The sequence below is a fragment of the Salarias fasciatus genome, chromosome 1 (genome assembly GCF_902148845.1).
Source record: "Salarias fasciatus chromosome 1, fSalaFa1.1, whole genome shotgun sequence".
Taxonomy (NCBI): Eukaryota; Metazoa; Chordata; class Actinopteri; order Blenniiformes; family Blenniidae; genus Salarias; species Salarias fasciatus.
In genome coordinates this window covers 13,022,452-13,038,283 of record NC_043745.1, presented here as the reverse complement: position 1 = coordinate 13,038,283, position 15,832 = coordinate 13,022,452, and the positions used below count along the sequence as shown (strand labels likewise).

Genomic DNA, 15,832 nt, shown 5'->3' with positions numbered 1-15,832 from the left:
TCAGGTGGTATAAAAACTGAGGGGGGGACCGAGGATGGGAAAAAAAACTGACACTTACTAATAAACTCGTTTACCAGTTTAGATATTTCTGTGCTTTTCATCTAGAAACCTAGAAACCCCTTTTTTATTTGCTCAATTTTGAAACTTGTGTTTACGTTTCTTAAAAGGTCTTGCAGTAAAACTGGTGAAGCCAGTAAATAACACACACACAAAAATAACCTGCTTGAAAGATATGAACCCTAAAAAATTGTGTTTACAGATGTTACATTTTTTATGTTATGTTTCATCAACTGCTTAAAATACTAAAAAGCCGTTACAAGATACCGAAAAACAGAAAGTTTAACAAAGAAACAAAGAGAGCTATAGAGGTGGATGACCTCCATGACCAAAAGAAATGGTTAACAAAGGACGGAATCGCAAAAAAGGCTAAATCAGCTTTGAAAAGCCCTCAGTGTGCAGTAAAATGATGCTGACTCGTGTCAAACACTGTCAAAACCTGAAAAAAATCACAGCGCGAGGCACATGGTCTCCGTGTGTGTAGAAGAAAGTCTTTATTATCATAGTGTGAATACTTCAGACTTCTCAGATAGATGTCACTCACGGTCAACAGGACATTGGTATTGAACACAGTATTTCTGTAAACATAGTCCAGGAGAGCTGGCTGTTTATTTGTCCACATTTAATATGAGACAAAGTAGCTCAGAGTTACACTGAAGAATACAGTTTGTTTGTTTTTTTTCTTAATAGTTCATCTTAGCTATACATCAAACACCAGGTTATGACGATGGACAGGTACATTTAAAATACTTTACATTCATTCACGTTTTCCTATAAACAATTTGATAAATACAAGATTAGATATAACAAAAGAATATATTTATATTTTTATATCTTCTTATATATTTCCACATATTTTCTTTTTTTTTTCTTTGTGGCTGTATTCCTTTGACTAAGACTGTTTCGTAATGATTCCAGGTTAAAAATCAACTTCATTCCAATAAATAAGGAAACAGAGGAATATAAATATAACAATATCTCTCTTAAAGGAACATGTTGGCACTTTGATGATAATGAACAAGAGCAACAACAAAAGGCATGTCTCGAAAAAAAAAAGTGAGCATTTATGCTGAAAACATTATAGTTAATATGCAGCACAGCAAAAGAGGCGAATGTGAGTTCTCCATGCAGACGAACAGCGTCCTGTTTGACTGACAACAACATCCCAGTGCAGGTGCACACACACCCGCACATCCTCATTTCTTTGGAGGAAAGACTACAGATATTCCTGACACACACTGAAGAGACACTTTAAAAAAAAAAAAGAAAGTCAGACAACAAGAATACAAAACTATCTGTAACAGTTACGTCATTTGGTTTGATGAATTCTTCTCCTCGCCAAGCGCCAAGTAGCCAGGCACCAACCTGGATCTGCCCTTCAGATCCAGGCCTGGTTGAGATTCTGGCTAATAAAAGCATAAAAAAAAGCATTAATAAAGCTTTGAGGAGATGCGTGCGACTTTCCCTTTACCGTAAAGTTTGTTTTTTGTTATTTTATTTGCTGAGGAGCTTGATCTTGATGTGATGCTGACCTTCAGTTCTTTGTTTTCAGTTTGAAAGGACGTCGTTAAAATTAACGGCCCATAAACTGAAAACTGAAACTGATATTCAAAGTTTCCTGAGTCAACACATTTTTGTTTTATTTATGTTGCTTTCTCTCTCTCTCTCTCTCTCTCTCTCTCTCTCTTTTTTTTGGTTTTCTAAAGGGACTGCGTGAAACATGACGTGTCTTGCTTGATAAGGCACTGACACAGATAAGCGACTGCGCCAAAAGAATCGCAAGAAGAGAGACTTTATTCCAAACATAACACAATAAATAAGCACAGGCCTTAAAAAAAAACAAGTTTAAAAGTTGATTTTATCCCCCCACGTATTATGACACACAGGGAAATATTATTGTGAGGTTCACTTTAGTTTCTGTCCCTCACGAGAGACAAAAACATCACAAACTATACAAAATCATAACTAAAGTTATGATTGTTTCAAATAGTATATAAAATCATATTTGTGCCCATACAGAAACGTGGCGCTGCTCCCATCTGAGCTGGAACTGGAGGGTGGCTTCAGAAAGTCACGCGGCAGAACTCTGAAATCAAATCATTTGAAGCCACTGTGAACAAAGGCCATGGGTTTTAAATGTGCAGGGAGAAGAGGGAGGCTACAGAGGGAGACCGAAGCCTGTCCGACCGCTGGCGGCACACAGGAACTCCAGATGTGAGGCTGGATGACAGGATTCTGGATATTCAAGATCAAATGGCCAACCAGTGTTTGAGCTGCAAAGGAAAAGATCAGTGTTATTGCTTCCTCTCACACATGCTCGAAAAAAAAAAGAAGCTCAGAGTACCAACATCACTGCTTAAGACCCTAGAATCCTTTACAGACCAACTGAAGATTTATTGTAGCTTTATGTCAGAAAAAAACGAACAGTATCTCTTACGTGGAACTGCCGCACGTTTCCTTCAGCCACTAAATGGTGCTCATGTTCTGGAGTGATGCAGTAGGCTATTCTCTGCAAGACAAGCATCCAAACACAGTCCCATTACTCCTCATACAACCGATGTGCCAACAAACCTTTCTTATGCAACTTTTTCATGTTTCACAGTGATTCATTAAAGCTTCCCAACTCAACGAGATTCCAATCAAAAATGTCCTGTAATATGTAATACACTCAAGATAGAGACTATTTACTTTGGTTATTTTTAAGAGGCAAAAGTCAGGGCATTTTGTTGAAGAACAATGCATCCTGGGAACCTGAGATAAAACCTTTGCCCCGGGTACCAACGGGAAATGCCAATGGGATGTGGGAAATGTTACAGTGTAGTGAAGCTGACACTGGCCGGTTGACTGCTGAGGGATGAAAATAGCTCTCTGCCGCTTTGATGATTGCGATCGTGAACTCTCAATTTGCTTTTAGCAATCATTTCATCTGACGGTGTTCTCACAGTGCCGGCATCGCCAAGTGGACGGAGCACAGTTCACTCCTAAATCAGATGATTGTTTTTAATTACGTCTAAAAACATAACACACTGCATGCCCCGCAGCGACAATCATACCATTTACCAGTGATTACATGTGGCTACTGTTATGCAACGTCCATTTACACTGAGATCCCGGTTTATTTGTGCTTCGCACGTGAGTGCACGTTTTTCTCATGCTCTTGTGCAAGTCAGAGCTGTTTTCAACTGTAGCCGCTCCTCTTCACCCATCAGTCTGTTAGTCATGTCAGCTCATGTACAGTACGTCTCTACAGACGAGTCAGGCTTTTCACGGAAAAACATGATTTGATACAAACCTCTTTGAATGTCCCCGGTAGGCTGAAGAATTTATAAACAGCATAACAGGGAACAAACAGCATGGAGGACATGGCAACACCCCAGCCGAGTAGGTTGGACCAGTTGGGGAAGATGTATTCGTCGTACTTGAGGCCCGACGCTGTCAAAGTACTGGCTATTACCACAAACTGAGAGACAGTAAAAAACAAGGGAGGACAAAAACAAAACAAAACACAGATATTAGGATTTTGGATGTGTTTGTGTTGGCAAGGCCGGTAATGTCTGGAGTTCAGGGGTGGATAAATAAACACAAAACACTGACACTGAAAGAGAATGATACAAATGCCAAGAGAGGACAGTCATGTGAGTTATTTTACATGCGTCACGGGTCAAATTATTTATCTGAAAACTGATGCTCTTGTTTGAAGCCTGTTCAAAGCTCATATTGAAATATTGTTTTTACACACTCAAACTGTCATTGTTGGTATTTTCTTTTCTTTCCACTTTGCCTTCGCTGCCTAAAACCCTACACTGGCTTGCATGTAATCAGTTGCAGATGATAATCAGCGGATCACCATTTACAAATATAAAACAGTTCACGGGCACCTTTAATGTGAAATCCAACACTAAACTGAATCCCGACTTTCTTCTCACGTCACTGGAAAACCTCCTCATTCCTACAAAAGTGCCTTGTTGTGGAGGGGAGGTTGCAGACAGCCATTACTATTAGAGGAAGCACATGGCTGTCAACACCCACCCCTGCATAACACTGAAGGGGCCATGTGCTTCCTTTATTGCACGTGGCGTCTCACACACACACACACACACACACACACACACACACACACACACACACACACACACACACACACACACACACACAGCTACATTCACAACAGGAGGTGCACTCAGAGCCTGCTTTGTCCCGCCGTACCTCTGTGTACGCGGCTGATGCATGACTGCTGCCGATGGTATCAGGCTCACTACGTCGGCGGGTAAATTCCACCAACACAAATATTGTGATTTGCTGTTCTCCGAATCCCCTCGTCTGCTAAATTAATTTTACCACTGAAGGAACTGAAGGAGAATCCTAAAAATGTGAAACCTTTTCATGCACTGACAGTGAAATTCACTCAATAAACTTCACCGCCTTGCCTTGTGTGTGGTAATATATTTTTGGCTGAAATCTGCTCTTTTTGTATTTTCATGAAAAAAAACAACAACTATATATTGCAAACAGCTGTTTGGATCCATTCAGAACAATAAAGATAGTAGGAACTGTTTATTTCTATGATGTAAAGCCCCACAACCACAGGATCTGTCACTTTTGGCAACAGATTTTTAGGTCATTGCAATTTGTCTCCATTACATTCAGTAATAAACTGTTTGAATTCAACGAAACTTTCATTTTTACACCATAATTTCTTCTGAAGCACCCAGAAAGCGATTATCTCTGGACTGAACCTCGAAGAAGAAATTAAGACCATGTGTTGATCTGAAATGAAGGCAGATGGGATCCTGCGTTGACTCACCACACCGTGTTGCGGTGGAGGTTTGGGAACCCAGGCTCGTCGGTGAGCTCGGTAACTTTAGCAGCTACACCGCAGCATGCATGTTTACCCACATTCTGTTGACTACTGTAAGTTGTTTTCGAATGTTTCCCCGACTTCAGTTAGTTTGTGTTCTTCCTGTAAACAAGGTCAGTTGTTCGTTCTCGAAATATTTTTTGAATTTTCTACCATTTTGTTAGTTATTAGGTTATCGTTTCCATCCATTGATAACAGTCTTAATTCAATAACTTTTCTTTTTTTTCTCTCTCTCTCTCGCTCTCTCTCACCAGCAGAAAAGCCGGGCTGACAAATTTCCAGCAGAGCCTCCAGTAGAGTCCTGGCTTGAAGCCCATCATTCGCTCGATATCTTCACTGAAGCGATCCACACCTGGGGACGACACACACATTCACACTGCAGAGACTGGACTTATATTCAATATTCTCTCAGGAAAATCAGGGAGAATGTGACACATATAGAACTTGGAAATCGACAAAACAAACACTGCGCCGGACACAAAATTACTTTATAATCTAATTGATATTATCACGCTGTTATTTAATGAGTTTCTCTGGGTGAAATCAGAGCAGCCTTTCACGTAAACCAACACGGAACCTCATGACCTAAGCTTTGTTTTAATTCTCCGCCTTGTTCTCTTTGGATAATGCGATCATTGCTCAGCGTCGTGCCGCATATGAGGGGAGTACAGAGATCAGATCACAGAAGCCAGCATGGCACAATGGCGACCACAATTTGTAATTTATTCCATGAAGCTAATTTAAAATTGGCTCAACTTAATTTCCTGCTTAGAGTTGAATCGTTCTGAATTGTTCCTGCCTTGTTGAACGAGGAAAAATGTCCTCTATCAACATGACCTTTTCTAAGTTTTTTCGATGGTATCAAAAGTTTTTAAATCATGACCATCAATGAAAACAGATCATTTTAAATTAATGACATTATTATCATTCCGTTTATAATCGAATGACACACTTTTTCAGTGCAATTAAGTAGCGGAACAAAAGGTCATTATATAAATACGAAAATGATGAGAGATCAGTTTCTTACCATAAAACCATGAAACTCCAATGGCTTCGATTAGCACACCGAACAGGATAGAAGTCCCAGCAGCATACTTATCCAACAACGTCAGCACATAGATACCACCCTGAGGAGAGGGACGAAAACAGAAAAATGAGACGGCGTGAGCACGCATAATGTATATTACTTCTACATTTAGCCATTTGACGAGCCAAACTAATATATTGTTCCTTAAAGAGACCCTGTGGACTTGGCCTGCCAGCAGAGAAAAGTTGCACATATGTAATTGTCTGTTTCTTGCACCACGGGTCTGGGATTCGGAAGGCACGCCGCACCGTTTCAGTAATTTATTGATTGGATTAAGGGGGGAAACCATGTGAATCACGAACATAATACCTTTCTGTCTCCAATGTCTGCAATTCTATAATCACAGGGCATTTCTTTGGTGCTGACCCTGTGCCAATGAATAGGGCCTACAGAGTAAATTAATCGATGGCTTCCAGGGTCTGGCTATAATTAAATTCTGATTTGTTATCGGAGTGGAGCTCTTTGATCGTTTATGTGCGTTTTGCGGTAATTCCTCAGAGACGAGGGATCATGAGATTGGAGAGTCAAGAGCAGTTTAAATCTCTATGTTTAAATGCTCAGAAGCATGCACTATATTTCACGCGTTCGTTCATTCATCTTCGATACGACATGGCTTTTTCCAGTTCAGGACTGTGGCGCCTGGAGCCATTTCTCGCCGACTGTCGGCCGACACCAGGTCATCACAGAGGAAACGGACACAAACGCTCACACGTTCTCATATCATAAAAATTATCACATAAATTAACCTTAAATGCGTGTTTTCGGATTTTGGGAAGAAAACGGAGAGATTAAACATGCATTCATATGGAGATGCATTTTAAGCAGTATGCTAAACAATGAAAAGCAGATTCTTACGTTAGTGATACAAAACAAGGCAACTAAGAAGGTTCCGAAAGCTGTAGCGAAGGTGAAGACTTTTCTATTCCTCTTGAGGATCTTGAAGTCGTCTGTCAGGCCTGTGAGGACGGCCTCCATGCCACCCATCTGCGGGAAAAAACACACACAATTCCCAGATTTCACTTCAAAACAAATGTGTTGTCTCAGGAATTCTAGAAAGTTTGTCCAGGGATTCTAGTGAGGCTATGTTTAGTCAAAGGCTTATTTCCAGAGCTTGAATAATTCTCTCTCAATACCCATTAGCATTTCCACTAAATTAAAAACTAACTTTAAAACAACAACATACACACTTGAGCTGCATCCACCAGTATCATTAGCATAAATTAGTCAGTCACACCACATGATTGGTAATGTGTTTGGTAGATTATTAGATCATTTACTAATAATGGTAGTTGATAATATGATCCATTCAACAAAGCAAGTACAACTGTGGTGTGTGCAGTAAAGAAAAATGTAAACACATTCTTTTAGAATTCAGAGTCTAAGTTGATGTCAGGGAATACAAACATGTTATCTCCTACTTAAAAGGCAGAAGCTGAGGATTTTCAATTGCAGGATTCTTAACATGTATTTAATGTGTTCAAACACAATCAGTTGAGATAAATGAGCATCATCAAAGATGAAACTGCCCCAAAACACTTCTGATATTGTTAGTGGATTTTATTCTAGCGGCTTCCCTGTGAAACCAGTTGATTCAAAGCTGCCAAAAGACATAAAAACAAAAAAAAAAACATATCCAGTTTTATGAAGAAGAAAAGGGGGGCTGAGGAAAGCAAACCTGCTCGCAGCGCTCAAGTATGAGTTCATGTTTGTAACGGAATGGAAAGTTTTGAAAATGTCCTCATTGAAGTTTTTCTGGTTTTCGTAATGGTTTCATCATGTTGAAATAACCAGCTCAGATAGGACGTCTTTCAGTTGAAAACATTCGACATGAGAGCAGGGATTTTCACATCGCAGGAGGATGAGGAACCTCATAGAGCTCGAACCATTTCACACCTCTGAACTCTGAAGGCCATCATACCAGGAGGTGTTTGGGGTTAAAAGCCAGACTCATTGGCCACGTTTACATGGGCCCCGTATAATCAGATTGTAAGGTGAAGTTGATTGTAAATGTGTCATATAAACGCCCAAGTGGATCCGCTTCACTTGGAGCGGATTGTATTTTGGATCCGATTGTACGAAGTCATCTACGCCGATCGATAATCCGCTCCGTGTCTCATGTCCTTGACAGCGGAGCTGATTAAAGGAATACTCCGAAGATTTTTGACCCACGCCCTATCCCTATCATTGACAAAGTTAGACAAGCTCATAAATACCTTTTTTGTGTCTCTGCGTCCAGTGGCTGGTTCCCAGCTGTTAGCATCGTAGCTAGCTTAACTCAATTGCTGGAAGTCAATAGGAAACAGAGCCGGACTGACGAAAGTGGACAAAATACTCCTTCCAGTAGTCCAGGGGACGGCGTATTAGCACGTGAAGTAAATCCGAATGGTTATGAAACATTTTAAACATTTTAAAAGACGTGTTTTCTTTTAATTCCGTTAAAATAACGTTTTGATACACACAGATCTGCACAAGCATAGTGCTCCGCGGAAGGATATACCGGAGCACAGCGGCTGAGTCTATGGCTTCTACTGCTTCAACCACAGTGAAGACAAATAGCTCAAAAAAAAAAAACAAAAAACCCACCAACAACAACAAAAAAAAACAAAACAAAAAAAAACAAGTAATACCACCACTGGGATTTACTTCAGTGTCACCATAATCGCTACAACCTTCATTTATCTCCTATCAAATTTATTGGATATGGTATTTGTCTTCACTGTTGCAGTGTCTTGTAAATTGTAGACGATCCCTTAACCTGCAGTACTTTCTGCTGCTTGATAGACAGATACTTTTAATAAAAATGAGCTTGCAGCATATCGTCCACCTCACAACGATGGGATGCAGCGCCCTTTGTATGATATTGACGTTTTGTTAAAGAGTTATTGAGACTGAAAGTCCGTATCTGTCAATATGCTGCCAACTTTACTGAACTGTTCAGTATATGAATTATATAACTAATTCGTGGGAACGAATTAGTAATTCGTGCACACGATTTAATTATTTTTTTTTACCATGTCATGTCCGGGGCTCCGTACTTATCAGTTTAACAAAGCAGCTTGAAAACTTTTTTTATTATCTTAACATTGTGTTTCTGTTTTCTTTCTTCTATGTGATTTCATTGTTTTCATGCAATTTATTTGAATTCGCTTTATAATTATGATTTTTTGGTGTGTTTTTTTTTCTACATATTTTTGGCTCTTATGTCATCTAATTTGTTTTAGTATACTTTTAAAGCTGCCTCTATTTCAATATTACTGATTTTTTTTCTTATTTAAATTTTTTTCTCTCCTTTTTTAATTTCAGAAGCAGTTTAAAGAACATTTTATGTGTAAAAAGGTGCTATTTAAATAAAATAAAGACGATAGCTTTTCTTGTCTTAGTGATATGCTTCTCCCTCTGCTGTTATACTATAAAGTTTGTTTTATTTAAAAAAATCTTTATCACACGTAAAATCACTTCAGTATGTTAAACTGTATGTTTTAATAAGATAATGCACAGCCTCGTCATCCATTTGTTTCTTTTTTTTTTTAATCATAATTTCTTCCCAGCCATATCATGCTGAGACTAAACATTCCTCAGATTTTTCCTTGTCGCCCCTTGAAAACCCTCCATCAGCCCCCCCCCCCCCCCCCCCCCCCCCCCCCCAGGGGAATCCTGCCCCACAATTCACTGCGTTACAACATTTCCAACATTGTCTTTGTACATATGTCCACACTGCAGTGCTGGGAAGCCTCAGTAAAGCGCCTCTCACTGCCGCCATGGTGGTCGGTACTCACTGAGCTGTCGATCCCCAGAGTCAGCAACATAATGAAGAACACAATGGCCCAAAACGTTGAGCCAGGCAGCGTAGAGATGGCCTCGGGATAAATGATGAACACCAAGCCCGCCCCTGTGCGAGCAACAAGTGTTCTTACAAACTAGACCTTGTATCCAAAGTTCAAATCTTACACAGCAAATCGCGACTTACCCTCTGTGGCCACATCCTCTATTTTCACCTTGTGTTTGTACGCCATGTATCCGAGCACAGAGAAGATGGCAAACCCTGAGAAGAAGCTGGTGACGCAGTTCACAGTGCTGGTCAAGAGAGCATCCCTGTGGAAAGCGAACAACAACAAGGAAAGGTTTTAAAAAAAAGAGTTTGGCTTTTCAACCTTAAAGACTGAGATTCTCTATTTTCCACAGGGTGGATTTCTCTGATAAGGTTAAAATCAGAGCTGAAATAAACGGCTGTTCAAACACCAGTCAGCCTCTGATAGCATCAGAGCTTCCCTTTTATAGTTTTTCTTCATTTTCAGAGGTACTGCGTCGTAATCCAGGGTGAAATACAGAAATGCGTTACTTTCAAGAGTTGCATTGGCTGATCTTAAAGGAAATTGGTGTTTTTAGGATGGATATTCACATTATAGAGAACCCGCTGTTCTCTTTGACTCGCTAATGGGCAGACAAATAATGACAGCGCTGTTCTGTCGGTATTAAACCGATGTTGTCTGACACACTGAAAAAGGTCAGCTTGACCTTGGACGGCTTCGAGAGCACAAAGTGAAGTTTTTCCTTCATGTCTTTTGTGCAGGCATTAATAGATGCTTTATCAGTTTTATTCATATCTGCTCTTCACGTGGGTCACTGCACCGAAGCACAGCTTGGATCATGTACTTCATCCCACATGACAAACCAGCACACTGGAAACAGACAGGCCATATATCAACAGATAAATTAGGTTGTTCAAATTTAATTTCAAGGCAGTACAATGACTACATTTAACTACAATATTTCTGTGTGTATTCCTGTTTTTTCCCTCTATACCGAGTGTTTACTAACTGTATACTAAGTGTTTGTGGAAAAGAATTCTTATTTCTATTTGACTTGTAGAGTTTCTGGAGTGGCAGTGGACACATTCCAGCGCTGCTGTACATGTACAATCATGCATGTGATAAATTAACCTTTTGAACTTTAATCTAGACACAATGGCTTTAGGTTTTAGCAGAAATATTTTCACAGCCCCAGCTGTCACTGACATGTAGATATATGAGTGCTTGTTCAGTCTGACAGTTTTTCTTTTTGTTTCTCCACAAGGCTGCAGGGTTTTATGGTTTTCTTAGCTGTGGGAGAGGACACACACACACAGATTCATATTTTTCCTCCAATCCAAAGCCCTCGCTCTCAGTGCTTACTTTTCCAACACTGCCTGCTCCTTCAAACTGCTCCCTTCCACCGACTTCACATTTATTAATTTGCCACAAAGGGCTTAATGCCGTTCCCACCTGCCGGCAAGGCCGCAAACGTTTTCTTCAATGGGACAGGAGAAGAGGAGAGAAAAAGAGGCCTTTTTTGGGGTTAAAGAAGGTGAAGGAAATGAGAGTGGACTCACGAGGAGGGGGGTCTATAGTGCTTTGTGATACGAAGCAGGGTGCTGATTTGGATTAAATGCCTCACTGACACTCTGCATTATGTTTCACCTCTGAGGTGATACATTATGTGATAATTTCTTTAGTTAGGGTTGTAACAGTATCACGATCGCTCGACAATAACTCACGGGAAAATTCTGCGCAGCTCCAGCGAGGTACGGTTTGGTGCCGAGTGCAACATATTCACAAGGGCATACCCCGCTCGCCGACTTGCCAACAACTGCAGCTTATTAATGTGGAAAAAGGATTAGCCGAGCTCTCAACCTCCTGTCTGCTTTTTTCTGAGGAAGAGCGGCTCTGTGACAAACCAGCCGACATTCAGCCTTCGGCTACGATGTGAAAAACCTTCCTGGCCTGTACTTTATCAGCCGGAATAAGACCTGGCCACGGAGGCGAAACTGGACAGATTAGCATCACCCTTTCTTCGTGATCCAGTTAAAAACCAGGAAAGATGAGCCGTCGCTGCGGGCTTGCTTCAGATGTTCTGGCCAAACTCTACAAACCTGTAGCAGTTGTTGTCGAATTTGTTGTAACTGGCAAAAGCAATGAGCACGCCGAACCCTGCGCCCAGAGAGTAGAATATCTGGGTGGCGGCGTCAATCCACACCTGCAGACAAACGAACAGGGAAACAAGTGTTTCAGCAACCACCGATTTTATGTCACAGAAATGCCTGAAAACATCATTTTCAATCCATGTGAAATCATTCAAACTGAATGTACTTTCTAGGAAAAACACATTCCTTTTTCCCATTTGTCCTCAGTCCCGACCACCCAACTCACAAAACACATCAATTAAGCTTTTACAGAACTCCCACAAATGTGTTGCAAAGCATGGGCCTTTTTCCTGAACCTTCACACGTACATTAGCTCAGAAAATGGAAGATAAAATCTTAAGTGTGTACACAGCATGCATTCACTCATATACTGTAAATACAATCAGTAAGGGAGGCACTTATGCAATCTGGCCTTTCACCCACAGAGCGTAAAATGTTACACCCCATAAAATACAGCAACACGGCAGTGAAGCAATGCTAATCTGGACAGACTGATGTTAATGTTACGTCAAGCTTGTAAAATTAACAAATAGTTCTGACAGTTTCATAGTTTCATCACTAAACTGGAGGTCTAACTGTCCCTGAACTCTGACTAGAACTCACTCTGAAGCCCAATTTCTCAACAAGCTTGCCATCAATCCAAATTTTTTTTCAGATTTTGGATGTTTGGACTGCATGTTAAACATACACACTCTAGTTAGTGCTGCACTAAAGTGCTCAACATAATTCACATCTTCTCCATGTTATTCCAATCATTTGTTTATTTTAATTTGCTTTAAATCTTCTATATTTTGTCTGATTTATTGTTGAATTTGAGCATCACTGAATTCATTCATTTCATGTATACACACAGCCAAAGATATCTGACACAGTGTGTGTTGACTTTGAAATTTAGTAAAGAAATTTCCTTTAAGATGTGGTTCACATGCACTCTGAGCTCATGTTCTAAACAGGATGATGTTTTTCTGGGAAGATATGAGGACATGTGGCCTCTGCATCCTTTTGTTTTCATAGCAAATTGATTTATTTGTCCTTTGTTGTTAGTAAAGCTACACAGAAACCTGCAAGAACGGCATCAAGTAAATGTATTTAAAATATAAGCAAATCATATTGTCGTCATCGTTCATATCCAGAGTGAAAATACTGGTGAACCTGTAATTTTGTTATGGCTTCTCAAAAACAGTTTCTCTTTATGCTTACAAATTGCTCTCTGGAAGCAACAATATTCATTTACTTCTTTTTAAACACACTGGCTGTGGCTAACGTGACATTTCTGACCTCTAGATTGTTGAGTCTGTTGAAGTCGATGTGGAGGTAGGCTCTGATCCCATCCATCGACCCCGGCAGGGTTATTCCTCTGATCAGCAGCACAAACAGGACCACATAGGGCATGGTGGCAGTGATGTACACCACCTGAATCGAAGCAGGCATGGGGAAAAGGGAAAGGTAACAGCATTAATTGAAAAAAGATAAACTCTGCTTCTCTCCTATTATGACTTTAAAAGTTGTAAAATTTTATGCTCCTCCAGCAAAGCATGTCAAAACACAAACGCGGAGAAATATATAGTGATACAGAGATGGCACTGATAATCTAAACACAAAGTGTTTTGCTGAATTGAGAGGAGGCTCTGGTTCTCACACTGTGTATCACTCCCTCTGGACGCTTCGTGCTGCGGAAAAAGATTCATTGCAGGTTTAAGGAGGCTGGTGTTTGGCGGCGGTGCAGGCCTGTACCTTCCCTGAAGACTTGACACCTTTCCACAGGCTGAAGTAGAGAATAAAGACCACCACAACCAGGCATAAGGACAGCTCCCAGCGGGGCAGGCCCAGGTCGTGGATGCCCCGACTCTCATGGAGATGCAGCACACCTCGTCTGCAACGACAGGAGGAACACGCCGTGTTCTCACATCAAGCGTTCTGTAACTGAGGCGGGCTCTCGTTTTCAGCCAACGCCGGCGTTTCACAATCAGTCTGGCGAGAAACCTGAATAACTTCTTATTTGTGGATAAGAAAAACATGCGTTTGGAATTGCAGCGCTTGTCAAAACAGCGATCGTGGAAAATCAAGATAAGAGGTGCAGCTACATATGTAGGATTTTTTTCCACAACTGTCAGAAACACAGGTTTTTTTTCTTTCTTTTTTTTTATAAAACAGCTCAGACAACTTTTACAACAGCAGTTAGGATGGTCAAAAAGAAAATGTATTCCCGCACTCCCAGAATAACAGAAGACATCCTTCATTTAAATGATTTGTCCCCTTTAGTGGACTGGCGATATATGATGGGAACAATGTAAACAGTGTGTTGAGAGTGTAGACAGTCAGATCTAAAAAACTGGAATGGAGGAAAACAAAACACTAATAAACAGAGAAATGACAGCTGGAGGTCAGACATTACATTCATAACTGGAAAGACAACATATTTCGTCAGTGTCGTTCGTAAAGCAGCCTGACTGATGAAAATCAACATCAGTAATTTAATATCGTCAGTTATCACAGTACAGAATATTTACTTTCTTTCTTTTTTACAGTGAAACCCTGCTGGTGTATTAAAGCTCTGGCTCACTTCCTCAATTGAGGTTGACTTTCTCGGCTCACATGTATATAATGTGGGTAATGTACATAAATTAAGTTACAGCTGCAGCGTCTCACAGCAGAGTCTAGCCAGGCAGCTCAGGAGCACAAGCTGAAGGACGGTAAACTGTCGGTTATCATAATTTAACATGTGCTTGACTGTCAGTGCCTGTGAGTTCACATTACTCACTCCGTCAGAGATTTGTCAGTGTGCTGCTACCGTAGAGCTGAATGAAAAAATAATAATTATTATTATTATAAAAGAATAAATGTAAGATTCTTGTGGAATAAAAATGTAAAAATGCATGGTGTTTTTGCAAAACAATGAAGTATGAACTGTATTTCTGATGGACTAAAAGTACCACGGCCCTGCAGGTTTTAGTTGTATCCTTTCCATCTGCCTCAAAAACCAGCGGAAATGTACCTTATTTATTGTTTTCATATGAGACGGTGCTGCACACATGGAAGGAGTCAGAGGCTGCTGTAGCAGCAGCGTGACAGAGCTTCACCTGCAGCGAGTATTTCCAACCTGCTGCTGTCACCTGAGTTTATCTCAACCCACAACCATCCAGCAATATGATGAACGTCAGATGAAAACAGATTTGTAGCAGATCAACCTCGCGCAATCAGGACATGTTTTAAATACTGCAAACAGCATGATTCAAAAAGTAAAGTGATTGACTTTCTAGATAAAGTCACCAAAGTGTGATTTTGACAACATTTTGGGTATAAATGAGGTTGGAGTCTCCTATTTATCCAGTCATTGCTATAATTGTTCAAGATTAATTCAGAGTTTATAACAAGCAGTACTTTGTATTTCTCAGCCTCTTTCAATAAATGTGTTTCAAAAAGCTTGGTGAACGTGTATTTATATCTTCAACCATGAAAACAAATGTATGAAGTCTGTGAGTCCTGAGCTTTTCTTCACAGCCATCTGCTGCTTTGTTTCAGGAGTGAATTAATGCTTTTCCTCCTCTCACCCAAAGAATGCATGAAATGCTTTGAAAGTGTCAATAATAACCTCTTATTGTTTTGCTATTATCAGGCAATCTCCTCCGACCAAAGACGTGCATTCAGAGATTTAAGTGTTTTATTGCAACAAAGTGAAACAAGGGAAGACAAATGGTGTCTCTTCCTTCCCTGTCTAAACATTATTTCCAGCTGTGAGCTCATTCTTTCAGCGTCTGGCTTTAGGGGAGGGTGAAGGAAGTGCACGATTCAAGTTGACAATAGTGGAGACGGGGGCAAAGTTCATGTGGTACAGTACACATAATCACTCAGGCCAATTTGGTCGATGGCG

At 40.4% G+C, this 15,832-nt stretch overlaps 1 protein-coding gene across 1 annotated transcript in view; it reads right to left on the bottom strand.

Annotated features, from left to right (window-relative positions):
- Window positions 1-526: 526 nt before the first annotated feature.
- slc6a2 (solute carrier family 6 member 2) overlaps window positions 527-15,832 on the bottom strand; it is a 29,487-nt gene continuing 14,181 nt past the window's right edge. Inside the window, exons 5-15 of the mRNA XM_030089380.1 lie at window positions 13,696-13,834; window positions 13,240-13,374; window positions 11,911-12,014; window positions 9,970-10,094; window positions 9,779-9,891; window positions 6,858-6,986; window positions 5,943-6,042; window positions 5,167-5,267; window positions 3,350-3,517; window positions 2,495-2,566; window positions 527-2,330 (exon numbers count right to left, since the gene is read on the bottom strand). Of these exons, the coding sequence (XP_029945240.1) occupies window positions 2,307-2,330; window positions 2,495-2,566; window positions 3,350-3,517; window positions 5,167-5,267; window positions 5,943-6,042; window positions 6,858-6,986; window positions 9,779-9,891; window positions 9,970-10,094; window positions 11,911-12,014; window positions 13,240-13,374; window positions 13,696-13,834 (1,210 nt within the window). The 3' untranslated portion in view covers window positions 527-2,306. The remainder of the gene's footprint in view (window positions 2,331-2,494; window positions 2,567-3,349; window positions 3,518-5,166; window positions 5,268-5,942; window positions 6,043-6,857; window positions 6,987-9,778; window positions 9,892-9,969; window positions 10,095-11,910; window positions 12,015-13,239; window positions 13,375-13,695; window positions 13,835-15,832) is intronic.